At 37.3% G+C, this 27,198-nt stretch overlaps 1 protein-coding gene across 1 annotated transcript in view; it reads right to left on the reverse strand.

Moving 5' to 3' along the window:
• LOC121379373 (fibrillin-2-like) overlaps window positions 1-26,390 on the reverse strand; it is an 83,918-nt gene extending 57,528 nt beyond the window's left edge. The window contains exons 1-12 of the mRNA XM_041507962.1: window positions 26,330-26,390; window positions 18,564-18,761; window positions 17,494-17,619; window positions 15,684-15,809; window positions 10,657-10,812; window positions 7,529-7,693; window positions 6,675-6,797; window positions 5,733-5,855; window positions 4,864-4,989; window positions 3,397-3,519; window positions 1,424-1,549; window positions 73-279 (exon numbers count right to left, since the gene is read on the reverse strand). Of these exons, the coding sequence (XP_041363896.1) occupies window positions 73-279; window positions 1,424-1,549; window positions 3,397-3,519; window positions 4,864-4,989; window positions 5,733-5,855; window positions 6,675-6,797; window positions 7,529-7,693; window positions 10,657-10,812; window positions 15,684-15,809; window positions 17,494-17,619; window positions 18,564-18,761; window positions 26,330-26,390 (1,660 nt within the window). The remainder of the gene's footprint in view (window positions 1-72; window positions 280-1,423; window positions 1,550-3,396; window positions 3,520-4,863; window positions 4,990-5,732; window positions 5,856-6,674; window positions 6,798-7,528; window positions 7,694-10,656; window positions 10,813-15,683; window positions 15,810-17,493; window positions 17,620-18,563; window positions 18,762-26,329) is intronic.
• Window positions 26,391-27,198: the final 808 nt, after the last annotated feature.

Genomic DNA, 27,198 nt, shown 5'->3' on the forward strand with positions numbered 1-27,198 from the left:
AAAAATATTTCCTCAATAAATTATCTTTCATCTCATTTTTAGAAGAAAAAAAAAGAGAGGTTTTTTTTTTACCTTTTCCATCATGGTCTGTGCCCTTGCCGTGCACACAAAGCTCTCTGAATGCTGGCTCGGACATGGACGGACACAGCTCACACTCGTGTCCCCACGCCATGGCATCAGTCAGGCCACAGCAGCACGTGGACTTGGTGACCAGAACAGCGTACGGGTTGAGACATCGCCCACGACGCACTTCAGGATAGCACATGTCTCGTCTTGTGTCTGAAAATATATTTCATTTAAAGGTAAAGTGAAACTCCTCTAAACCGGACACCCATGGAAACCAAATAAAATTTGGGTCTTAATTGGTTTAGAGAGGTTGTCCTGAAACTCCTCTAAACAGGACACCCATGGAACCAAGTCAAAATTTGGGTCTTAATTAAGGGGGATCTGGTTTAGAGAGGTTGTCCTGAAACTCCTCTAAACAGGACACCCAGGGAACCAAGTCAAAATTTGGGTCTTAATTAAGGGGGATCTGGTTTAGAGAGGTTGTGTTCTGAACTAATATTTAAAAAGGTACACTGAAAAATACCTTTTTTTAAAGGAAATTATGGTTTACAGAGGGTCTGGTTTTGAGGGGTTTCACAATACTTGTATGTTAAAATGTTATGTAACACAGTTAACATCCTTCATCATCAACCAAATTTAATTACTTTCTGTGACATTTAAAACCATTTTCCAACATGTTTTCAGGATTTTTATGTGACCTTCAACATAATATTAAAATGTTTGATCTAGATTACCATTCATCTTGTGTTATTTAAAAGTTTAGGGTTTGTTAAAAATCAATTATCATTATTCATGACTTTCCATGACCAAATTCAAAAATATTTTCCAAGAATTTCCTAGCCTGGAAAATACATGTAACATTGGCAAATTCTATGACTATATCCAGGATTTTCAAGACCTGTATGAACTGCGTTTCATAAAAGGCATTTGGTCCTTGTAGCAGACTGTATGGTGTTTCTGTCTAAAACAGTTTTCTGCTTTAAACATATATATCTTTTTTCACACCAGGCTTAAGTTCAGCCAGGTGTTTGTCACTAATGTTTGCAAGATTGATTTCGGTGCTACACATTAACAGTGGTGTAGCATGGGTTGCCAGCACCCAGGGCAAGGCAAGTATTGCACCCCCTAACCAGTAGACTGTCAGCACTCCCCCAAGTCCCTTCCACCAGTCCAGAATTTTGCACCCAGGGCAACCGCCCCAGTGGCTCCGCCCACGCTACGCCACAGCACATTAAACCAAATGACCATTTTGAGAACCAGTCAAAATAATTTGCAAACATTTAGTGAAAACCATCTGGCTGAACTTAGGTCACATCAAGTGACAATTATAACTGAGTCTATAATCTTATATACTTACCCCTACACGTTCTGCGGTCGGGTGCAATGGTGAACCCGTAGGGACACTCACACCGGAAACTGCCCTGGTTGTTTATACACTGCCCATTCACACAGATACCAGGATCCACCGTGCACTCGTTGATGTCTGCAAGTATTTATGAAAAACAAAAGATGTTATTCAAGCCAAAATATCGCTACACAATTTTAAAACATTAAACAGTAGTTGCCAATCAATTTTCATTTGACTAGAAATATCGCTAATCAAGATTTTTAAAACAAAATGTTCCCTGTAACACTGTATATTGATCAAAATTTCAGCATAAAAATTCAGCAAGAAAATAATTTGAGGGTATGTAACAAAAACAATAACAGATCATTAGTGCCTCTACTGGGTGATACTCTTGTCAGAAATGTTTTTAAATTGGACACAGTATTTCATGCAATTTAATACATTTTAAATTGCAGTTCTCTTACTATAATCTATCTAAATATTACAAAAATATATTAATTAATTTCCAAGATTTTTGGTTAAATAATACCTCTGGCAGAAATCATGATAATATAAGCTATTTTTTATTCCAACTTCCAGGTTTCTGCCAGAGGGTAAAATGGGTACAGGGCCATATCTAACTTTTTTGCAGATATTCTTTTTTAAAGTTAACCTTTTGACAAAATTAATGACTCTTATCATTACTGTATGATTTTTTTAACCCTAACCCATTTAGTTTCTGGGGGACAGCAGGTGCATGCAGCACACAAACTGTATATACATGTATTTAACTCCATAGCGCCATACCCAAAAGTTTCTTTCTGGCAGAAACACCGCCTTCATACATATCGTAAGAAAGGGACGTAATTTTAAAGATCCAATATAACAGTGGCTATTATCCAGATGATTAAAATATAAATGATGAAAGTTTCAGATGGTTGTAAACGTTGAGCACATTGATTGATTAATCATCGGCTACTAGATGTCAAACATTTGGTTATTTTTGACATGTAGTCTTAGCAGAAACCCATAACAATTTTCAATTAGCAACAAGGGATCTTTTGTATGCACGTTCTCACTGACAAGACATCACATACCACATTCTTTGATATCATATGGTTGTAATGCGATGCCACATATTTTCTAAATGTGCTTTTAGCTAGGTAAAATCCAAGATCTTAGTATATCATGTTTAATGACTTTCATAGTCATCCGACAACTATTACGCTGTTGGTTGGGTTTAAAAATCTGCATTCTTTTAAATCATTCTTTTGGTTCAATTTATACTTCTGTAATGACATGCACATCAAATTATTAGCAGAAGAATGTTAAAATTTAAGAATTCAAGTTACAAATAAAGTATTCAATGACATTTTAAACAATATATATTAATTTAAACTTAACGTGACAAATGTTTTAATTTATATCTGTAAGAACGTTTTTATGGATATCCATACACTTACCAATGCAAACGTCTCGACTGGGTGCGAGGACAAAGCCTGGATTACACACACATTTAAAACTGCCAAACATGTTGATATCCATACACTTACCAATGCAAACGTCTCGACTGGGTGCGAGGACAAAGCCTGGATTACACACACATTTAAAACTGCCAAACATGTTGATATCCATACACTTACCAATGCAAACGTCTCGACTGGGTGCGAGGACAAAGCCTGGATTACACACACATTTAAAACTGCCAAACATGTTGATATCCATACACTTACCAATGCAAACGTCTCGACTGGGTGCGAGGACAAAGCCTGGATTACACACACATTTAAAACTGCCAAACATGTTGATATCCATACACTTACCAATGCAAACGTCTCGACTGGGTGCGAGGACAAAGCCTGGATTACACACACATTTAAAACTGCCAAACATGTTGATATCCATACACTTACCAATGCAAACGTCTCGACTGGGTGCGAGGACAAAGCCTGGATTACACACACATTTAAAACTGCCAAACATGTTGATATCCATACACTTACCAATGCAAACGTCTCGACTGGGTGCGAGGACAAAGCCTGGATTACACACACATTTAAAACTGCCAAACATGTTGATACACATTCCATTGGTGCACATTCCACTAGTCTTGCACTCATCATAATCTGGAAAGACCAACAAAAAAATAATAATAATTCAAATGATTATTAAAATAGGGTCTGTGCTTACGTGGCCCGTGACAGACATGCCTGAAACCTTAGTGGTACATGGGCATGTTAAAAGCACACACACACACACACACACACACACACACACACACACACACTCTCTTTCTTTTTTTCTGCCACAGAGGCTATACTTTTATTGATTAACAGCAAGATAATTTTGATATTTATTATTCTTGAAATATACCAGACGGTTTCCACAACCTTTAATATAAAGAAAGAAAGAATTATTTTATTTAACAACTTACACAACACATTTTTATTATGGCCTTTGTTACACCAGCTGTGGAGCTCTGGCTAGAATGAGAAATAATCTAATGGGCCCACTGACTGGGATCGATCCAAAGATCAACTGCACATCAGGCATGTGCTTTACTATTGGACTACATCCCATCTTTGATATAAAGCAGATTTAGTATGGAAATTGAAATGTTAAATTGTAAAAAAATTTTTTAATGAAGTAGGGTTGTGGTTGGGAAACTGAAATTGCTCAAGCATAAAAAGTGCTGTTACTATGAGATATATATCATTTAGTGTACCCATGATATCCATGTCATAACCCCATGTGATAATTTAGGGTATTAACCCGGTTAATAATGGTATGCAAATTTGCAAGGTCTCTAGGTAATGTGTAGCTGTGGATGGGACATCTGTTTACAAGCCAACAAGACCTGTATATCTCAGTGTAACATTTTCAAAGATTTAGTTAACATGTGTGATGTCAAACTAATTTGTGCTAATCGTGATGATGTCATATTACCAATGGTGGTGACTTTAGTACTGTAATTTACTAAAAATTGAATTAAAATGTTATTTTAGAAGTGTTATAGGATAAATAGAATTTGCTACTCATGTTTTTTAATATGTAAAATATCAACGTCGTCTAGTCAATCGGTATTTGTCTTGGAAGAGCCTCGACAAATACCGATTAACATAGACTCGGTTGATATTTTCCATATTAAAAAATACTGGTGACGAATCCTCTATATAAGAAATGGAACTGTCAAAGGCAAAATTAGCTAACAATCAGGCAAATATAGTCTATATTATAAAATAGGGGATTGGTTTAGAGCATAAGAGAGGAAAAACATGCTACTTTCGCATAGGCAACTCCTACACCACATATAGGAAAGAATTTTGTATATGCATTTTGCCATAGGTACAGAAGCATGTCCCATGCCGACTGAGACAGAAAGAAAAGTCCACTGGGTACTACAAAGGGAGGTTGCTCCTATGCTGTCAGACCTCAGACACCAATTGACTATCATAAGCAATGTAACTTACCGAGACAGAAAGCTCCATCTGGTGAGAGTTGGTAGCCAGGACGACACTCACAGCGGTAGCTGCCTGGTGTGTTCACACACACTCCGTTCTGACATAGCTTGCCGTTCTCAGTGCATTCATTGATATCTAATAGGTAAATACAACAACTATCATCAGCTTCAGAGAGAACAGTATACCACACACACACACACACACACACACACTCTCACACCACACACACACACACACACACTCACACACAAATACACACACAAACACACACACAAACACAAATACACACACAATATAAAAAGTGAAGTTCTTAGTTTAAAAGTACCATTTGTAGTTTTAAAATGCTATTTTTATTTTTAAATTGCTATTTTTAGATTAAAAGTGACCTTTCTAGTTTAAAAAGTGACCTTTTTTTGTCTGGCTGGAGATGAACCTATATTACTGCATCATGCATGGGTCAATGACAATTGAAACTTATTTCACTCAGGGCATAAACATGATACGAAATTAAAGCTTGTTTAATATCCTATAAATCTTGAATTCCCAATGATTTGCTAATCTATAATTTTATAACTAACTTAACCATATCAAAATGTTGAAGTGAAATCCTCCATGTTGTAAAAGGTACATTAATGCTGTAATGTTCTGATTCAACAAACTCATATAAAAGAAATATATAGTGATTTTTATTCAATGCAGACACAGACTTATCGTCTGCATGGCTATGACATAACCCTAGGAAACACTTCCGGTAATTGTTATATTAACACTTGTGGTAATAATAACTAAATAATGATAGTTTCTATATCGCTATTGGTATTAATGCTATAAACATTACAAATGCGAACCTGACTTTTCGAAATAAACTGATCACATACCGTAACACACTTGCTGATTGGGTGACTGCTTGAAGCCTGGGTTACATCGACATTTGTAACTACCGTCCATGTTGAAGCAAACTCCATTAGGGCACATACCAGCTTCAGCACATTCATTCATGTCTGAAACAAAGTTTGTTTTGTTTAACAACACCACTAGAGCAATAGTACATTGATATTCTCGAACTGTAATCAAATTCGTCCTGATCAGAACTTACAGAAACTAGCGATGTTTAATTGTTTTGAAATGACGGAAATTGGGCACCATTTTATAATTCTTGAAGTTAATATGTTTACTTTTTTATTATCATTATTGGGATGAAAGATGCTTAAAATATTTATTCTGTCTGTGGATTGAGGTCAGTCCCTTTTTTTTGAGGGGTTACTTCTTCTTCTGCGTTCAAGCTATAGTTGATCATGCTTTAAATTTGGAGTCCGGTTGTGGTGATAAAAAACTGAGGGTTTACAATTTTTACGCTTCTAGCAACGAAATCCACAGGTGTCAGGTGCAGCAGAATTGAGCACTGTAACTGGCCTGAATACCGTACAATATCATTGGGATTTAGGCAGAGTGCAAGGTGCCAAAACACTGATATACCATTACAAAAATTATAATAATATATATATATATTTTTTAATAAAACCAAACTTAAACAAATTGTGATGTACAAATTAAAAACAGTGCATCAAACCGTGGGCCTAAAACTACAATTAATCATCCCCCACTCCTAATTGGTGCAAACCAATTATAAACGATGAAATTCCTACCAATTCCCAACACTACATTCTTGTGAGAGAAAAAACTAAATATTCATTCAAATCCATAATTAGATTGCCTTTCAACTAGTGGGGCCAACGCATACTCTAGCATCTCCAGTATTTGCCAGTGAGGATTTTTTAAAACATTTTTGTGAATAAACATATGTAAATGAAAAGCCTAACCTGTGCAGTGTGTTCCTGAAGAGTGCAGAACAAAACCCTTGTTACACTGACATCGGAAACTGCCTTCGGTGTTCACGCAGCGGCCATTGGAACAGATACCTTGCTGTGTGCACTCATCAATATCTGTAACAAATAGCCAGTGTCTTTGTAATATTTAAGAATCTCCATTAAAAAAAAGGCATTAATCATAGTATCTATTGGACATTAACTAAAATATTATCTATTAGATATTAAGTGTAATATATCTATTAGATGATCACAATTATATTTATTCGATATTAACTGTAAACATTAAATATAATGTCTGTTAGACATTAACTCTAATATATATTAACTGTAATAGATATTAGACATTAACTGTAATATCTGTTAGACATTAACTCTAATATATATTAACTGTAATAAATATTAGACATTAACTGTAATATCTGTTAGACATTAACTGTAATATCTATTAGACATTAACTATACTATCTATTAGATATTAACCTTAATAGATTAACTACAATATCTATTAGACATAACACATAATATTTATTAGTCATTAACCATAATATCTATTAGACAATATCCATAATATCTATTAGACATTATCAGTAATATCTATTAAACATACAGTTGATAATTTTTCAATTGCTCAGAAGTATGTTGCATGAGACACACAACACAACATTCTAAATACAAACATGTAACTTTAATTCTTTAAAAACAAAGTTGTAATTTACTTGAAGGTACCATCTGCTAATTTTACACCTCACCCATACAGTTTGTTTCATGGACAAATTGAAGTATGCATGCATATAAAAGACCATGTAAACATTGATAAAACTATAAATATATTCTATAATACATACCAACACAACTTCCATCTGTATCTTGACGATAGCCTTTATTGCATTCGCAGCGATATGAAAATTGGGTATCTATGCAGCGGCCATTTCTACACAGCTTATCAAATATAAGACATTCGTTCAAGGGGCGGGTCAGTGGCTCTGCCCCACATAGGCTCTGGTATGAGTCTGTAAAAGTAAAAGAAAAAAAAGACACGTTTCTATAGTTCTTCCCACAGGGAATGCCTTTTTTCATACTATGGAATTTACTACAAGTAATATATATATCTGAGCCGATTGTTTTCTAAACTGCATACAGAAATAGTAGGTTGTTTTGTTATTTCCAAAATATTTTTACTTTTCTTCTTACATTAAATCAAACTGAAATTATTCACAATTTGTTTTTTATATGTACCAAAATTTGTAACTGTTACACATCGATAAATTCAAATTTGTTTAAAAACTATTCTTTTTATTACAAACAACATGGCTCATATAGTTCATAAATCATTTCTTTCATTCTTCTGAAAGTTAATTTTCTGCATTTTACTGAAGGATAATACAGTTTTTTAATGACATCAAGTAAAATTGTATATTTAACAGCATGTACAGAAAGGACAAACAAACCTATGGATAAATGGTTGAATGGATATTGTAACAGCTAGCTACCATTTTCTAAACTATAACACTTCATAATTCAAATACTTTTGATATTCTATTAACTTTTGCCATGAATGGAATTCTATTGAAAAAAAAAAGTAACTTGAAAGCTAAATAAGAATTTAAATATGACCCAGATTGTTTTCCATTCTAACCAGTGGGCTGTATATCAAAGGTTGTGGTATGTATTGTTCTGCCTGTCGGAAATAACACTGCAAAAGATCCCTTGCTGATAAAGTTAAAGTTTGTTTTGTTTAACAACACCACTAGAGCACTCTGATTTATAAATCATTGGCTGTTGGATGTCAAACATTTGGTAATGAGATATATATAGTCATCAGAGGAAACCCACTATACTTTTCCATTAGGAGCAATGCACTTAAATGCACTTTCCCACAGACAGGAAAGCAAATACCACGTCTTTTTGACCAGTTGTGGTACACTGGTTGGAATGAGAAAAAACCTCGATCAGTTGAATGGATCCACTGAGGTGGTTCGATCCTGCGACACAAGCACCTCAGGCACTCAACTGAATGAGCTAAATCCAGCCCACAGCAGCTATTGGATGTCAACCATTTCACAATTCTGACATACAGTCTTAGAAGAAACCCACTAAATGTTTTTCTAATAGCAGCAAGGGATCTTTTATATGCACTTTCCTGCCCCGGAATCGGTCACTGACGATGTCAGAGACTAAGTCCGGGGCGGGCTTGCCTGAACCTTGATTGGATATGGGCACGTTAAAAAAAGTACCCATACCTGTTTATATGCACTTTCCCACAGGAAACACAGCACATACCATGTTTTTTGATAAACTGGGGCACTGGTAGAGATAAAAAATAAATAAATCAGAGAATGGGTCAACCAAGGAGATCCTACAACCAAACATCTAAAGGGACATTCCTGAGTTTGCTGCACTTTTTAAGATGTTATCGACTAACAGAGACTTTTTAACGATTGTAATTTCGTATCAAATATATTTTTCTGCATAAACTATTAGTGGCTGTATAGTAAACGTGTTTCTGATCGTTCTAATATTTGTACTTGATTAAATTTCATCTTATTTCCTAAAATATTGTTTTTTCGTACATACAAAATTATTTGAAGACAAACCCCAGTTTGGGCGTCTTATAAATATTAAGACAATCAGAAACATATTGAATATACAGACACTGATGACCGGCCTCGGTGGCGTCGTGGCAGGCCATCGGTCTACAGGCTGGTAGGTACTGGGTTCGGATCCCAGTCGAGGCATGGAATTTTTAATCCAGATACCGACTCCAAACCCTGAGTGAGTGCCCCGCAAGGCTCAATGGGTAGGTGTAAACCACTTGCACCGACCAGTGTTCCATAACTGGTTCAACAAAGGCCATGGTTTGTGTTATCCTGCCTGTGGGAAGCGCAAATAAAAGATCCCTTGCTGCCTGTCGTAAAAGAGTAGCCTATGTGGCGACAGCGGGTTTCCTCTAAAAAAATCCGTGTGGTCCTTAACCATATGTCTGACGCCATATAACCGCAAATAAAATGTGTTGAGTGCGTCGTTAAATAAAACACTTCTTTCTTTATACAGACACTGATATTCTAAACAAGAAAATATATTTAATATGCAAGTTTAATCGTAGAAGTATTTTGTTAGTTGGAAACATCTTACAATGCATCAAACTCAGGAATGTCCCTTTAAATAAGCATTCCACCGACCGAGCTACATGTAGATCACACCCCATCTTGAAAAAAAACAACTTAACAGAATATCTTAAAAAGCCTTTTCCCTCCCACCTTCCTACAACAGCTAAAGGTTCAACAGGTACACATAGCATGTGTTAGACATCGGCAACATACTTGTGTACTCGACACTTTCCCTTGGTTCAAGCCACTCTTTCATTCAATCACACACACCTGTTACGGAAGTACACGACACTTACAGATAGTACCTACATGCACATAATACAAACAGACCACAGGATGGCCTAAAATTAGAAAACACAATGATAAATTATGGCAGGTGAAAAAGATTACTCGGTGATAACAAAACAAAACCTGGCTGATATGTGCAACATTACCGTAACTCTGTGAAGTTATTTTGCTGAGAGCAGCAAATTTGAAGATGCACTCTCATACTGTACAGGTAAATCAGCCTTAAAGGCACACTGTCACAGATTTAAGGATTTTATTTCTCTGAAAATGGATAATAAATAAAAATTATATTAATTGTTGGAAACCAAATCTAGCTATCGCATAACCTTAACTGAACCATGATGGAGTGAAATCCATGTCATCCCTCTCAGCAATTTTAGTTTTTGAATTATGGACCATTGCCATAATTCAATTATTTTTACAAAATGTCGTTAATAAATGGAGTATGGTGGTTATGAAGATGGTTGAATAAAGTACATTTAGGGACAAATCAAATTATATTTGTTCAGGTAATACTTTGTTAGACCATTAAATAGGTCAGTGGTCTGTGACAATATGCCTTTAATTCTTGACCGTACCTGAATTCTTGGTGGGACAGGGCTGGCAGTACTGGCTCCCTGTTCCCCACCCCTTTCCGAAGGAGCAGCAGCAGTCCTGTAGAGACATGCGGTCAGGGAGTCGATTCTGACAGTTCAGGTTGACCACCGAAGTAAAACAGTTTCCAAGCTGCACGTCTGAAAAATCAACAACTCTCATTAATATACTGAAGAGACATCACCTATAGCCCAGTGGTAAAGCACTCATCTGATGCGTGACCGGTCTAGGATCGATCTCCGTCGGTGGACCTATTGGGCCAATTCCCATTCCAGCTAGTGCACTGCGACTGGTATATCAAAGGTCATGTATTTGCTATGTTGTATGTGGGATGGTGCATACATGTATAAAAGAGCCCTTGCTACTAATGGTAAAAAGTAGCGTGTTTCCTCTCTAAGATTCTATGTCAAAATTATCCAATATTTGACATCCAACAGCCGATGACAGATAAATCTGTACTCTAGTGGTGTCGTTAAACAAAACAAACGTTAACTTTCATATACTGAACTCCAAAAGAAGCACAAATGTTAATGTTTAAAAAAAAAATTGATGTCAAAGTACTAGTAGCAAGCAGCTCACTGTCACGTCAATATAATTAAACGGATGACACACTGTCACAGTTTAAAAGGGTTAAATATTGTTGGACCCTTTCAACAGAAATATTTGGGTGGGACAAGCATATTTCCAGTGGGACAAGTAAAACTGGGGTCAGGACAAGCAGATGCCGAGCGTTGTGAACAACCCTAACTGATCCATTTGATAAATGTGCAGAACAAAACTTATCCTAACCTCATTCACAGTGTTGTTTTCCTCAATAAACTATGATAATCGGAATTTTCCAACAGCCAAAAAATTTAGTTATATTAACTGCAATATTTCGGACAATATTCCAGTCAACCACAAAACTTAATATGCCAAATGTAGTTTACATGTACATCTTACCAACTGTTTCACTTACTATCTATTTCTAAAGCATGTGTTACCTTAATTGACTATACCTTTCTTACTAACTCAAATGGTAAACCATGAATATTGTTTACAATCTGTTTTGTTTTAACAGCACCTGTACGGTATCTTGATTACCATACAAGCAATTAATCATCGGCTATTGGATGTGAAACAGTTGATAATTCTGACACGTAGTCTTCAAAGAAAATCCATTACATTTTCCATTAGCAGCAAGGGTTCTTTTATAGCATTTCCCACAGACAGGACAGCACATACCGTGGCTCTCATTAATTGAGGGTTACTGACTGGGGCATTATTTTCACGTCATTTGCCACTTACGGTAGACCATATATTAAATAGAAAGCTATAAACAAACTAAAGACATATATAAATTGATGTACATGTACAGTTAAAGTTTGTTTTGTTTAACAACACCACTAGAGCACATTGATTTATTAATCATTGGCTACTGGATCAGGGCCCTAGCTAGGATTTGTTTGGGGGTTTTTTTTTTGGGGGGGGGGGGGGCAACTGAGTAGTTAATAGTCTAAAACTCCTTTTTTTTTAAGTTTCTATAATGCTTTCCGAAATTTTTCTGGGGGGGGGGGGGGGGGGGGGCAACTGCCCTCCTTGCCCCCATGCTAGCTACAGCCCTGTGGATGTCAAACATTTGGCAACTTTAACACATAATCTTAGAGAGGAAACTTTCTACATTTTTACATTAGTAGCAAGGGATCTTTTGTATGCACCATGCCACAGACAGAATAGCACATACTACGGCCAGTTGTAGTGCACTGGTTGGAACGAGAAATAGCCCAATGGGCTCAATGATGCTTATGTACAGTGTTGTAATAATAAAAATACATTCTGTATCAAATATCTGAAGAAAACAAAACCCACAAAAAACCTCTCAAAGGGAAAGAAACTCACATGCTATAAATTTATTTATTTAACCAGAAATGAAAGGAATGTTTATTGAAATAAATCAACTTCAGATGAATCCAGTTTATAATGTACAAAGCGACGACATTTGAACACAGTCGCCAGGAGCCAGAGCAAGGAAACCCCACCCACCATCTCGGCCAGCTTTTTCCTCCAGTCTGGCAGAAAACTTCTCCTCTGTAACGCCTAACATATGATTGCCAATGTGTTTATAATTGGAAAAGCACACTTTTCAAATCCCTCAAAGGTCTTGATAAATATTAGCAAGCCATCTAAAAGGTCACGGGGCCATTATATAGGTGGCCTCACATAGTCTGAAAAAAAATGGAAGTTAGTGCATTGCACAAGAGGCTCAAAGAACAAACACAACAAGGGTTATGTTTTTCTTTCTTCGCATACATTGTGGTAACATGTCCAAGCAAGTGTTTAGTTCCTGAACAATACTAAAAGTGTTTTCTTTTACTGGAGAGTACTACAATATATATATGGCTGTTTTTTTTAACTAAAATTCTTTATTTTCAGTAACTTTTATCAAATTTTACAGGACAATGAAAGTTGTATTATGACATATGTTCCTCTAACTTCTGCATCTTTAACCAATTGTGCTTTTCGGTGCATAAAAAAGGCATTTAAGCATATGCTTTAATTCAACATTTTTAAAATTAGCATTCCACATTTTGGCAGCTTGGGTATGGCAATCTAACTATGTAACCCCAATTCACCTCAACGAAAGTATGTTTGGCATGTGTCTACATTTTTAATGGTATCTAACCTTCCCATAATGAATACAGTATATTTACTAAGATATCACCAACAAATGACAAGTTCAGTGCATATCTCAATCAGCTGTTCTAACTAAACATACTAAATTACAGGACCTAGAGACATGTAAAGACATATGTAATGTGGTATATTGCATTCCTTCTAGACAATGTCTTAAATTAATGGCAGCAGGTTTTTATCATCACATTTTTCTTCATGGATAAGACATTTATACTGACATGAAAGTACATGAATTTATTAATATGAATAGAGACCTATAAAATTATAATCATACCTGTAAGATAAGAAAGGGTGCAGGAGAGGGAAAAGGGGAGGAGGGGAGTAGCAAAAGGGGAAGAAAATAAAAGAGGGGCAGACAAAAGGGGAGATAGTGAAGAGAAGGGATTGGTGATGATGATAACTAGTTTAACGTGCCCATATACCACTAGGGTTTCGAACACGCCCATCCTGAGTCAGACCTCCGATAAGATCAGTGGCCTGACTCGAGATGGAGGGGGGGGCGGGCAGTGAAAATGGGCAGAATTTTGAAAATAGCAATTAGTAAAAAGGTTAATAGATTAAAGAAAAAAAAGAAAAAGGTTACAAGCCAAAAATAAAAAAGAATTGACTGCTCGGCCGAATATTTATATAATTTGGAGCATTTTAGAAGGACAGTCCAAAATTAAATAAGAGAAAGAAGAGAGGATCAGACTATTTAATAATATTACAAAAAAGAAGTAATTTCGACATAAAATTTTGAATGCAGAACTAAACGTTTAAAGTCTGATCGATATGTCCACGCGAGTGGCCTCGTTAAGGCCGTTTGGGTGTACAGCTTAAAGGGACGAGATGGGTTGCATCCCGTCAAGAAAACCCCTAGATTGACAGTCGATAGACGTTGAAGGTGTAGTGCTGTGCTGAAATACAGATCTTGAGAAGCCAGATCCGTCTGAACAAGTAGAGTATCAGACTAGGGTATAGTCCAGTCGTCATGGGTTGGTATAGTGGTGCGGACGGGCCCGACTCCGGAGGATACGAGATGGTATCACTATAAAGCAATGTAAAGTCTAGAAAAAGAGTAGTAGGGGCCGACCCCGCTTCCTATTTCTTCTTAGAGTGGGGTGGTCAATCTTCCAGTGCTGCTAGGACAGGCTCGGACATGTAGAGACTAAACGCGAACAACCGTGGCGTTCTGCAGAATGGCCGCCATACGAGTCACGAAAAAACAAGTCAACATAGTCAGGCAGAGAAATGACGTGGAGGCGAGGAATCTCGCTGAAAAAGAATCCAACCTGGTGGTGCAGACTGTCAAAACGAGAAGCGTTCCAGCGTTCAATCAGTTCCAATGGCCGCATACATCCCAGTAGAAAACTTCATTTCGCTGACAAAAACAACGAAATGAAGGACCCCCAAGTCGAGCACACGAAAGCACGTGCAGTGTGCACAAGTGAAACAAACACGTCTTACCGCGTGGAGCTCCAGACTGGGAATGGAAGGGATTGGGGAGAATTGGAAGTATGATGAGAAGAGAAGAAGAAGGGCAGGAGAGGGGAGTAGGGGAGGAGGGAAAGGGGGAAAGGGGAATTGAGATGGATGAGAAGGGGAAGAAGGGGGAAAGGGGAATTGAGATGGATGAGAAGGGGAATGGGGGAGAAAGGGGAATTGAGATGGATGAGAAGGGGAAGAAGGGGAAGAAAGAGGAATTGAGATGAATGAGAAGGGGAAGAAGGGGGGGGGAAAGGAATTGAGATGGATGAGAAGGGGAAGAAGGGGGGAAAAAGAGAAACTGAGATGGATGAGAAGGGGAAGAAGGGGGAAAAGAGGAATTGAGGCGGAGAAGGGGAAGAAGGGGGAAAATGGAATTGAGATGGATGAGAAGGGGAAGAAGGGGGGAAAAGGTGAATTGAGATGGATGAGAAAAGGTAGAAGGGGGGAAAAGAGGAATTGAGATGGATGAGAAGGGGAAGAAGGGGGAAAAGGTGAATTGAGGTGGAGAAGGGGAAGAAGGGGGAAAACGGAATTGAGATGGATGAGAAGGGGAAGAAGGGGGGAAAAGAGGAATTGAGATGGATGAGAAGGGGTAGAAGGGGGAAAAGGGTAATTGAGGTGGAGAAGAAGGGGAAGAAGGGGAAGAAGGGGGAAAAGGGGAACTGAAGTGGAAGAGAAGGGGAAGAAGGGGGAAAAGGGGAACTGAGGTGGAGGAGAAGGGGAAGAAGGGGGAAACGGGGAAGTAAGGTGGAGGAGAAGGGGAAGAAGGAAAGAAGAAGGAATGGAGGAGGAAGAGAAAGTAAGGGAACAGAAGAAGAAGACTGTGAAAGGAGAAAAGAAAAAGGGATGACAGGAGGGGAGGAAATCTTACCAATACACTTAGTCCTGTCAGAACTAGGCTGAAAGCCTGGTCGACATGTACAGAAGAAACTTCCCTCTGTGTTAGTACACTGTCCATTCCGGCAGATCCCTGGGATCGTGATGCACTCATTGATATCTGAAACAAAGAAAACAAGCATTCAGAGAGTATTGCTAAAGCAATACAAACATTTTTTTGGATATCCTATGTTCAAGGGCCATAACTCTGTGAAAAATGGGGAGGTCAAAAGTGATCAGTAATAGTACACTGTAAAGCCATACATAAAATCACAGCTCAATATCTTGAGGTATTGGGGGGAAATGTCTGGAAAACAAATCTCCTAAGTTCAAGAGTCATAACTGTGAAAAATGGGTAAATTATCATAAAGTCAAACTTGATTTGTAATAATACATTGTAAAGCCAGCCATACACAAAAAATTACAGCTCAATATATTGAGGTATTGGAGAAACAAACAGTCCAAAAAATAAATATCCATATCTCCTACGGTCAAGAGCCATAACTCTGTCAAAAATGGGTAAATCGTCATGAAAGTCAAACTTGATCTGTAATAGTATATGTAAAAACTATACACAAAATTTCGAAAAGGCATTTTTAAATAAACATCCAGAAAACTATAAGTGGGACAGACAGACAAACAGACAGACAGACAGACAGACAGACAGAACGGAGATGAAACCTATCGTCCCCTCCAGTTGGAGACTAATAACATCTAGATGTGTTGGAATCATTAATATACTATAGTGAACTGGCTATAAATGGCATAACATATTTGTCAATAAAGGACATACATATATTTCTCATATATGAATTGCCTCTATATAAAGACCATCTGCTTAACACAGCAGCATTTACATGATACTTGGGTGGTCTTTATGGGTAAATACTTATATACAGTAGATTATTATTTATTTGTGCAAATACAAAATAATGCTGAACAATACTTATAAAGATTTTACATGTTCAGTGTTAATACAGACCAATTATGACCCATCTTAAACCTTAATTGATTCAACTGGCTCAAAATAAAACTTTTACCACTCATACAAAAACAAAACAATGTAATAGCCAAGACCCAGTTGCAAGTGAGCACTATGGACATAAATCTTGTTTATCACATGTTAAATCAGTATATTATATTTGTGCACAGCTAGGACAGACATCTAATATTTCACTTCTACCATCTCATATACAAACATAAAGTACATCACTGTCAGTTGTCTGTACATTGCTAATATGTCTCACTGAATGAAACTCTTCCTGTAACTTTAAAGATGTTTATCAATTTCAAAACAATTTATCAAGTAACCAAGCCATCTTTTATCGCTTTATCTGTGTAATCATAGATGCAGTCTTGTTAATTATCTAACAGTCCAGTGTTGTTGTTGTTAAACCAGTTTTCTTACACCCCCATTGGTGAAAACATCATTCAGTTTTGGTTACACATACTCTTAACACATATATGTGTGATAACATTTCAGACAGACAACTGGCTGCTCCTAGGCACCAATGCATCCAATGAAACAAAAGCATGGTCAAATCGATCATTCTGTGTTGTAGAAGTTAACCTGAGATGCACAAGTTAAAAGTTCTACAAGCGTTAGGGCCGTAAATAGGTTTAGTTGGAAAAGGTTTTTAAATTTAGTTTTGCTTGTTAGATATGTTTTAAAACAACTCGTAAGATAAATGGTATCTAACAGCCACTCATGTAGTATTTTCTATATGAACAACACATTGTAAGACAAATGGTATATAACGGCCACTCATCATGTAGTATTCTCTATATAATTAGTGTCGACTTACCTTCACAGACCTTAGTTATGGGATTCTGAGTTTGTCCTTCTTTGCACTCACATCGGTACGAACCAAGAGTGTTCACACAGTTGCCGCCAACACAGAGACCCGGGATGGCACTGCACTCATTTACATCTGGTTAAAAAAATAAATGCTGAAGTTCAAATACAATGTACATATACCACAGATTTACATTAAAGATTTAATGCAGAATGATTCCACATTAGTATTAAAATTGCCATTGAAATAAAATGAGATGTTTAAAATAAGACCATTTCTGCAGGTAAAACAAGATTGTCCGAATTCATGCCTGTTTTAGACTTACACTCATGTAACTACATAGCCTACATTTACTATGCACCTGCATTTAAGAAAAACAGGCTTCATAACTTTGGCCCGTTAATTTGTACGTGACTCACCCTGTGAGGTGCCATTCTTTGATTTCCATTAAATATTATTTTCAAACTAGGTCACATTAACACTCTGTGAAATTGACAACCCTGCTTTTGGCAATATACGGATCTCCATAGCTACACATTTTTCTGGTAAAAGAGTCTGTTTGCACATGTTATTCTTTATGTTAAGTAAAATAGGCGGCAGGCAGAGATTTTTGGCAGATATAGTGGCCACTACCACCGCCTATTGTTGATGCTCAGTTATTTTCAAACTAGGTCAAATCAACACTCAGTTAAAGTGAAACTGACAACCCTGTTTTTTTGCAATATACGGATCTCCATTCATTCATTCCATAGCTACACATTTTTCTGGTAAAAGAGTCTGTTTGCACATGTTATTCTTTATGTTCAGTAAAATAGGCAGCAGATTTAGTGGCCACTACCACTGCCTACATTTCATGTTTAGTTATAAATCTCACTGCATTCAGTAATGAACACCCTATTATTACCACGGAAAGTGTAAATATTAATTAAAATTGTGTATTTAAATATTCATTATACATTATATATTCAATAGCAGATGCAAACAGGCACCCACAGCATTCAGGGAAGGGGTGCAGCATTTATAAAGGGCACCAACACGTATTTTGAAGGCACTGTATAATGAAAGAAAGTGTTACTGACCTTGACAAGTGTTGGTCTGTGGGTTGGGGATGTATCCACGGCGACATGGATGAGTGGTGGTTGGACACTGTTCGCACGGTTGACCCCATGCTGTTCCTATGGTTGAGCAGCATAGAGTCTTCGTGCAGACCACCCCCGTCAGCTGTCCTCGACAGATATTGTTTGAAATCTGAGTGAAACATGGCCCAGTTCTGTAGTCTTAAAAAAAAGAAAAGATAACAGTTAAGACATACCCCAAAGACAGATTTTGTATTACATCTACTGTATACATGCACATATATAGAGGATTCGTCACAAGTGTCTTTTTTAATATGGAAAATATCAACCGAGTCTATACAATGTTAATCGGCATTTGTCAAGGCTCTGCTGAGACAAATACCGATTAATTGGACGAGGTTGATATTTTACTTAAAAAACACAAGTAGCGAATTCTATTTATCCTACAACACTTCTAAAATAACATTTTCATTCTATATTTAGTAAATCACAGTACTAAAGTCACATCCATTGGTAATATGATGTCATCACGATTAGCACAAATTACTTTAACTTCACTCACTTTAACTACCGTAAGTCTTATGAAAACATTACGCTCAGGTATACAAGTTTTGATGGCTTGTAAACAAATGACAGCAACATTTGAATACCATTATTAACCGGGTTAATACACTAAATTATCACATGGGTTTAGGCCTATGACATAGATATCATGGGTAAGTTATAGGATAAAATAATGTACAGTGAAACCTCTCAAGACCGGACCCTCTATAAACTGGAATTCCATCAAAACAGTCCCTGTTTAAAAATCAGTACCGAACTTAACCTCTCTAAAGCGGATCCCTCTTAAAAACAGGACATTTATATTGGTCCCAAGGGTGTCCGGTTTAGAGGGGTTTCACTGTACATCACAGTAGCCTACACACTCACATTGTATTGCATATACAGTGAAGCCCCTCAAAACTGGACCCTTTCTAAACTGGAATTCCCTTGAAACAGAAAGTCTTTTTACGGTCCCTTTTTAAACGTCAGTACAGAAAATAACCTCTTTAAACTAAATACCGAACTTTTTGCTTGGTTCTCTGAGTGTCTGGTTTAATAAGTTAGCAAACATACTGTACAACTCCTGCGACTGCACATAGCAATCAGCAAGCAACACTTTTTGTTCTGGACTATATTCAATTTGTTTTCCCCCATAGCATATTTTTTTGCCGTAGACATTTTCTTAATCACAAGGTTGCACTGTATAAACATTGTGGAATACTACACTTGTTTTCATTAAGATTTATTCATACTTTGGGGTAGGATGAGGTGCATGGTCAAAGGATCTAATCCTCTCTGGTTGAGTTTTTAAAACTTGTTTCCCATCCCAACCATTACCCGACTGGTATATTAAAGGGCATGGCATGTGCTGTCCTGTCTGTAGCAAAGTGCATAAAAAGGAACCCTTGCTGCTGATAGAAAAATACGTAGTAGGTTTCTTCCAGGATTATGTCAGAATTTCAAAAACATTTTTACATCCAAGTCAATGATAAATAAATCAATATGCTCAAGTGGTGTTGTTAAACAAAACAATCTTTTACACTTTCACCAGTTGGACTGTAAGTACAATAGGTACATGGGCACTCAGCTGAATTAAAATGCCTTTATGACACCTGGGCCCCGTTCCAGGAAGCGATCTTAGGCCTAAGATCAACTTAAGATGCCTTTATGACACCTGATAATTAGATCTGACATGAAACCATTAATTATGTAATTATCAGATACAACTATCTTAGACGTCAGTCATACTAGATTTGCTGTACATGCTACACAATCTGCAAAATTCCTAAGTTATGTTAGGAATCTGTGTTCCATGACATACTTCCAACATGTACGGAGATTACCGTAATGAAGACAGACAAACAGAATGTACATACACTGAAAAACATGTCTCACGACACACTTGACACACAAGGCCTGAAAAAAAAATGTGTTTCAGGTGTCATTCTAAAATTAGAGTATAGGTAGGAACCTTTTTTTCTTTCTTTTTTTAAATCAAACAAACTGAGAAACTGTAATTGGTGAGGTATTCCAAATCTAGTTGGCCGACTGCAAAAACATCAGGGATCATAATTTTTAAAATATTTTTTTGCTTAAAACAATTTCAGGGTCGCAACATAAAATTACGGTAGATCAGGAAACTTAAAAAAAACACCCCAACATATTTAGTTTTAGGTCTAACTGTGCTTTAATGAGGCTGTCATCTATATGGCTCACAGGTACTAGTAAGTTTTAATGGATCAGTGGGGAGATGTAAGGTCATAACACCAATTTCACTCATCTCTTTAATAAGGGAAGGATGTAGCCTATTGGTAAAGTGCTTGGTTGATGTGTGGTTGGTCTGGGATCGATCCTGGTCGTGGGCCCATTGAGATATGTCCCCGTTTCAGCCAGTGCACCATGACTGATATATCAAAGGCCGTGGTATGTGTTATCATATAGACCTGCGGGATGGTGCATATAAAAAATTCCATTTCCAATGGAAACATGTACCAGGTTTTCTCTCTAAGACTAGATGTAAAAAATTACCAAAATTAATGTTTGACATCCAATAGCCGAATCGGCAATGATTAATAAATCAATGTGGTGTTATTAAACAAAATAAACTTTAAACTTTCTATATTAATGTCGTGTGTAAAATCAAATGTTTTTACCACCTGTAGGTCCCATAAAAAGATAATAAAATAAGATTAAAAAAAACACCCTATTAAATAAATAAGTTAAAAATTAACACATAATTAACATAATTATTCCAAAATACTGACTGCAACCCCCCCCCCCCCCCCCCCCCCCCCCACCCCTTCCCCTCCCACTTCAGAGTGATTCAAGAAAAAACCATTTATAGAACTGTTGAACATTTGGGGAATAGAATAGTTGAACAGCCCCGTAGTAGGCTTTACTGAGAGTAGGTCGCCATAGTCTTCAGAAAATGGTTTGGCTGCACCATCTTTCTTCGTATTATTGATTGCACCGGACTGGAATAGTGTTCTGGGGATGTTTTATTGCTGTTTTATAATAAGCAACGCGTAAACTTTAAAAGCGTAGTCCAACTTCAAGGTGTCTGTATCTTCAAAGGGAGGCAACTCTGAATGATTGGGCTTAACGCCATACAATTGTGTGCCGCAAGTATATATATATACTACTCAAAAGAATTTAAGGGTCAGACGATATTTTCGATATTATTTTCTGAATGTCAATTATATTAGCTAGACCATAATGTCACGCATGGTATTGTTCCATTTTGACGAAAGTGGGTCTAAGCAACCCATAAATGAATTAAAATCCACTGTCATTGACACTGTCGACTAGTTCTAATGGCGAAAACATGCTTACATTTGCACGTAAATTAGGGCGAAAGCGAAAGGTCTAATAAGTGCCCATAACTTGCTTTTTCACAAAGCGCTTCATTTGCACGCTTTGCACGTGTATTCCATGTTCCCAATGCTGAATTTCCGTATAATTGGAGCTTGCGTTCGTGTACGGTGCACACTCCAAATTCGATAATGGTACGACTTCAACTGACTATCGAAGATCGAGGAAGGGCTATTGCTTGGCTTCAGGATGGCAATACGCAAAGAAATGTTGCTCTGAGACTTGATGTCAGTCAGAGTGTCGTTGGCCGACTGTGGCAACGGTACCAAGCAACGAATTCTGTTCGAAATCGTCCACGTTCGGGAAGACCCCGAAGCACTACAAATAGAGAGGACCGCTACATCACCAATATGGCTCTACGTCAACGCACAACCACTGCACGCCGATTACGTGACAATCTGCGGACTGCGACTGGAACTCGAGTGTCTGATCAAACCATACGCAATCGTCTGAGAGCCAATAATCTACGCTGCCGTCGCCAGGCTGTTCGACCACCACTCCTACCACGTCACAGAACGGCCAGACGTCACTGGTGCACGCTTCATCTGCAGTGGCAACGTGTTCAGTGGGGTCGAGTGATGTTCACTGATGAGTCCAGGTTTAGTCTCCAGTTCAACGACGGTCGGGTTCGTGTCTACAGACGTCCTGGGGAGCGCTTCGCTGATGTTAACGTTAGACAACGTCACCGGTTCGGTGGTAGCAGGTCATGGTATGGGGCGGCATCTCTATCCACCACAGGACCCCCCTCTATGTGGTGGATGGCAATCTGAATGGAATCCGCTATCTGAATGAGATTATCCGGCCGTTGGTTCTCCCAGGCCTTCAGCAGATTGGCGGCGGGGCAGTTCTGCAGGATGACAATGCCAGACCCCACCGCGTCAGGGTGGTAACGGACTTTCTCAGACAACAAGGTATCGCCAGGATGGATTGGCCAGCATATTCGCCTGACTTGGCCCCAATAGAGCACGCCTGGGACGAATTAGGCAGGAGAGTTCGGGATAAAAATGCCCCTCCGGCCAACCTTCATGATCTGGGTCAACTTCTTATGGCAGAGTAGCAGGCCATTCCCCAAGAGTTCTTCAGACGTCTGATCAACAGCATGAGGCAACGATGTGTCGAGTGTATTCGCGCCAGGGGTGGATTCACACACTATTAAACGAATGTTCTAAAGTGTAAAATCCATGTTTGACAACCTTCAACTTTGACAGCATGTCATGTGACTTTCTTGTATACAGTGACGTTTATTTGTGGGTTTTTGTAAATATGGAACAATAAATAAAAAATTTGGTGTAGTTTACATCATCAATCTAATACACTCTGAAACTTATTTGGTTATAAATTTTTGACCCTTAAATTCTTTTGAGTAGTATATATATATATATATAATATATTTAAAGCTTGCAAAATCAATCACTATATAACATCGTTGCTTGATTTAAAATTCTATCACAGCTTCTATTTTAATGTACTTTAATCAGCTTAAATGGTCAAATATGTTGATATGACAAACAGGTTGGTAAACTCCATTTGAAGCATTAAAATGTAATTAGTATTAAAACAAATATAGGCCCCTATATATAATAAATATAACTTTAAGAGGATTGAAGTAGGACTAATCTATAGTCCTTCCCTCAAGGAACGCCTTTTTCATACTATGGAATTTACCTCAAGTTATTTATTTCTGAGCCGATTGTTTTTTAAACTACATATAAAAATATTAATAGTTTTTGTTATTTTCCGAAACACTTTTACTTTTCTTCTTACGTGAAACCAAACTGAAATTTACAAAAATTTTTTTACAGGAGGATGGTACTGTCTATAGTGCTAGACTCACCTTGTTCACATATACGACCGGAATAGCCATACGGACAAGCACAGCGATTGGGTCCGATACACCTTCCACCATTTAAACAGTCCTTCAGACAAATAACTGTGGACAAAAGATATATATATATATATATATATATATATATATATATATATATATATATATATATATATAGAGAGAGAGAGAGAGAGAGAGAGAGAGAGAGAGAGAGAGAGAGAGAGAGAGAGAGAGACACACACACACACACACACACACACACACACACATAACTATAACTCAGGCCTCTAAAATAAAAAACTGAGCACGCCATTTATGAGTTACGCCCCAAATTCCCGATTGGAACTATAAATGAGCTATTTTAGCGTGTCTAATAGAGTTAAAACATATTTCACTATACAACACTGATGAGTAACTGAGGAGTTTTTTGGCTCATAAAATGAGTATGAATATTAATGCATATTAATAGATAGTTAAAGATTTCTCTGCGTGAGCTCTCGCGTAAAGCTCCTCATACGTGTGACGTGTAGGTCTATCTAGGTCAGGGTAATCCCTTTGCACGGGTGTGTGGATCGTGTTTTTAGCGTAAGACGATCCACATATAAGTTGATACATTTGTTCCCTCGTCAAATTTCTTATAATAAATGTACATGTAATTAACAGTGAATTAATATACATTAAGTTAATGGGTCAAAGAACATTATTAAACCATTAAATAATTCCGATCTTCATAGAAGACATTGTGAAGTCTTAAATTTACCTCAGTTTCATACAACAAATATACCATTTTTCTTGAACAAAATAGTCTAATATTTTCCTGTTAACACTAATAATTTAAATAAATGAACATGTATTTAAGAATACAGTACTAACAAATATTTTGTCTGAATTTGTAATTCCACACGTCATGAAATGAAAATCTTAGACCGTGTTTTTGTTAACTACGTGTACGCAACATGTCCGCATGACACTGCTTCTCATACGTTTCATGGACGTTTGGCGTAAAGAAATCTTAAACTTTCTAAGTTCACACATTAATTGTGTTTTCGTCATTTACGTAAATGTTTGTAGGAACCAAACCAACATTTTGATATGACAATTCAATATTATAATTTTTCCTAATATGTTACTTATATATCATATATATATATATATATATATATATATATATATATATATATATATATATATATATATATATATATATATATATATATCTGTGTGTGTGTGTGTGTGTGCGCGCGCGCGTGTGTGTGTGTGTGTGTGTGTAATTAGATTCATTCATGCTTTAACAATAAACTTGCTTCTGAGACAGCATTGCAATGTATGCACACAGAATAAACTATACCTTTGAAGATCACACTCTATTAATTAACTCCATCTCGAAATACTGATGCTTTCTCCATACTCTATCGCTTTCCTCTATCTCGACATACTGGCACTATATTCTTGTTCCTTTAAAAACCGCAACCTATCGCTTACCTATCGACATATTGGTGCTATATTCTTGTACCTTTAATGACCAGTCTATCACTTACCTCCATCTCGACATATTGGTGCTCGACATATTGGTGCTATCTCCTTGTATCTTTAATAACCAGTCTATCACTTACCTCCATCTCGACATATTGGTGTTATCTCCTTGTACCTTTAATAACCAAAGTCTATCCCTTACCTTTATCTTGACATACTAATGCTATATCTTTTTACCTTTAATAACCAGTCTATCACTCATCTCAATCTCGACATATTGGTGCTATATCTTTTTACCTTTAATAACCAGTCTATCACTCATCTCAATCTCGACATATTGGTGCTATATCTTTTTACCTTTAATAACCAGTCTATCACTCATCTCAATCTCGACATATTGGTGCTATATCCTTTTACCTTTAATAACCAGTCTATCACTTACATCCATCTCGATATATTGGTGCTATATCCTTGTACCTTTAATAACCAGTCTATCATTTACCTCCATCTCGACATATTGGTGCTATATCCTTGTACCTTTAATAACCAGTCTATCACTTACTTCCATCTCGACATATTGGTGCTAGACATATTGGTGCTATATCCCTGTACCTTTAATAACCAGTCTATCACTTACCTCCATTTCGACGTATTGGTGCTATATCATTTTACTTTAATAACCAGTATATCACTTACCCCCCATCTCGACATATTGGTGCTATATCATTTTACCTTTAATAACCAGTCTATCACTTACCTCCATCTCGACATATTGGTGCTATATCATTTTACCTTTAATAACCAGTCTATCACTTACCCCCATCTCGATATATTGGTGCTATATCATTTTACCTTTAATAACCAGTCTATCACTTACCTCCATCTCGATATATTGGTGCTATATCATTTTACCTTTAATAACCAGTCTATCACTTACCTCCATCTCGATATATTGGTGCTATATCATTTTACCTTTAATAACCAGTCTATCACTTACCCCCATCTCGACATATTGGTGCTATATTCTTTTACCTTTAATAACCAGTCTATCACTTACCTCCATCTCCACATGTTGGTGCTATCTGCTTGTTGCTACACAGGCAGAGACTTGGTCGCATGCATCGACCACCCGAACCACATCCAGCAATACAAATAGCTGAAATAATATATAATACAAACAGTTTTAAAAATATACAACTGAAAAATAAAGAATATAGATATCTGAGAAATATACAATTCAGAAAGTTAGAAATATACAATATAGACAGCTGGAAATATACAATATACAATATACAATAAAGTAAAGTTTGTTTTATTTAACGACGTCACTAGAGCACATTGATCTTTTATCTTATCATCGGCTATTGGACGTCAAACATATGGTGATTCTGACACTGTTTTTTTTTTTAGAGGAAACCCGCTGTCGCCACATAGGCTACTTTTTTTACGACAGGCAGCAAGGGATCTTTTATTTGCGCTTCCCACAGGCAGGATAGCACAAACCATGGCCTTTGTTGAACCAGTTATGGATCACTGGTCGGTGCAAGTGGTTTACACCTACCCATTGAGCCTTGCGGAGCACTCACTCAGGGTTTGGAGTCGGTATCTGGATTAAAAATCCCATGCCTCGACTGGGATCTGAACCCAGTACCTACCAGCCTGTAGACCGATGGCCTAACCACGATGCCACCGAGGCCGATCAACATACAATATGTATTTCCAGCTCTATGTCGAGGGACATCATCGAACTACTGGAAATGTAGGAGAAGAATTACACTCCTGAAAATGTCGAGGAGTGGAAAATCACACTTTTAAAAATGTCATGGATGGGAGAAAAATCACATTCCTGAAAATGCCAACGAGGGTGGGGAGGGGGGTGGGGGGTGGGTCACAATCCTCAAAATGTCGAGGGGTGAAAAATTATAC

This window comes from Gigantopelta aegis, chromosome 2 (assembly GCF_016097555.1).
Source record: "Gigantopelta aegis isolate Gae_Host chromosome 2, Gae_host_genome, whole genome shotgun sequence".
NCBI classification, from domain to species: domain Eukaryota; kingdom Metazoa; phylum Mollusca; class Gastropoda; order Neomphalida; family Peltospiridae; genus Gigantopelta; species Gigantopelta aegis.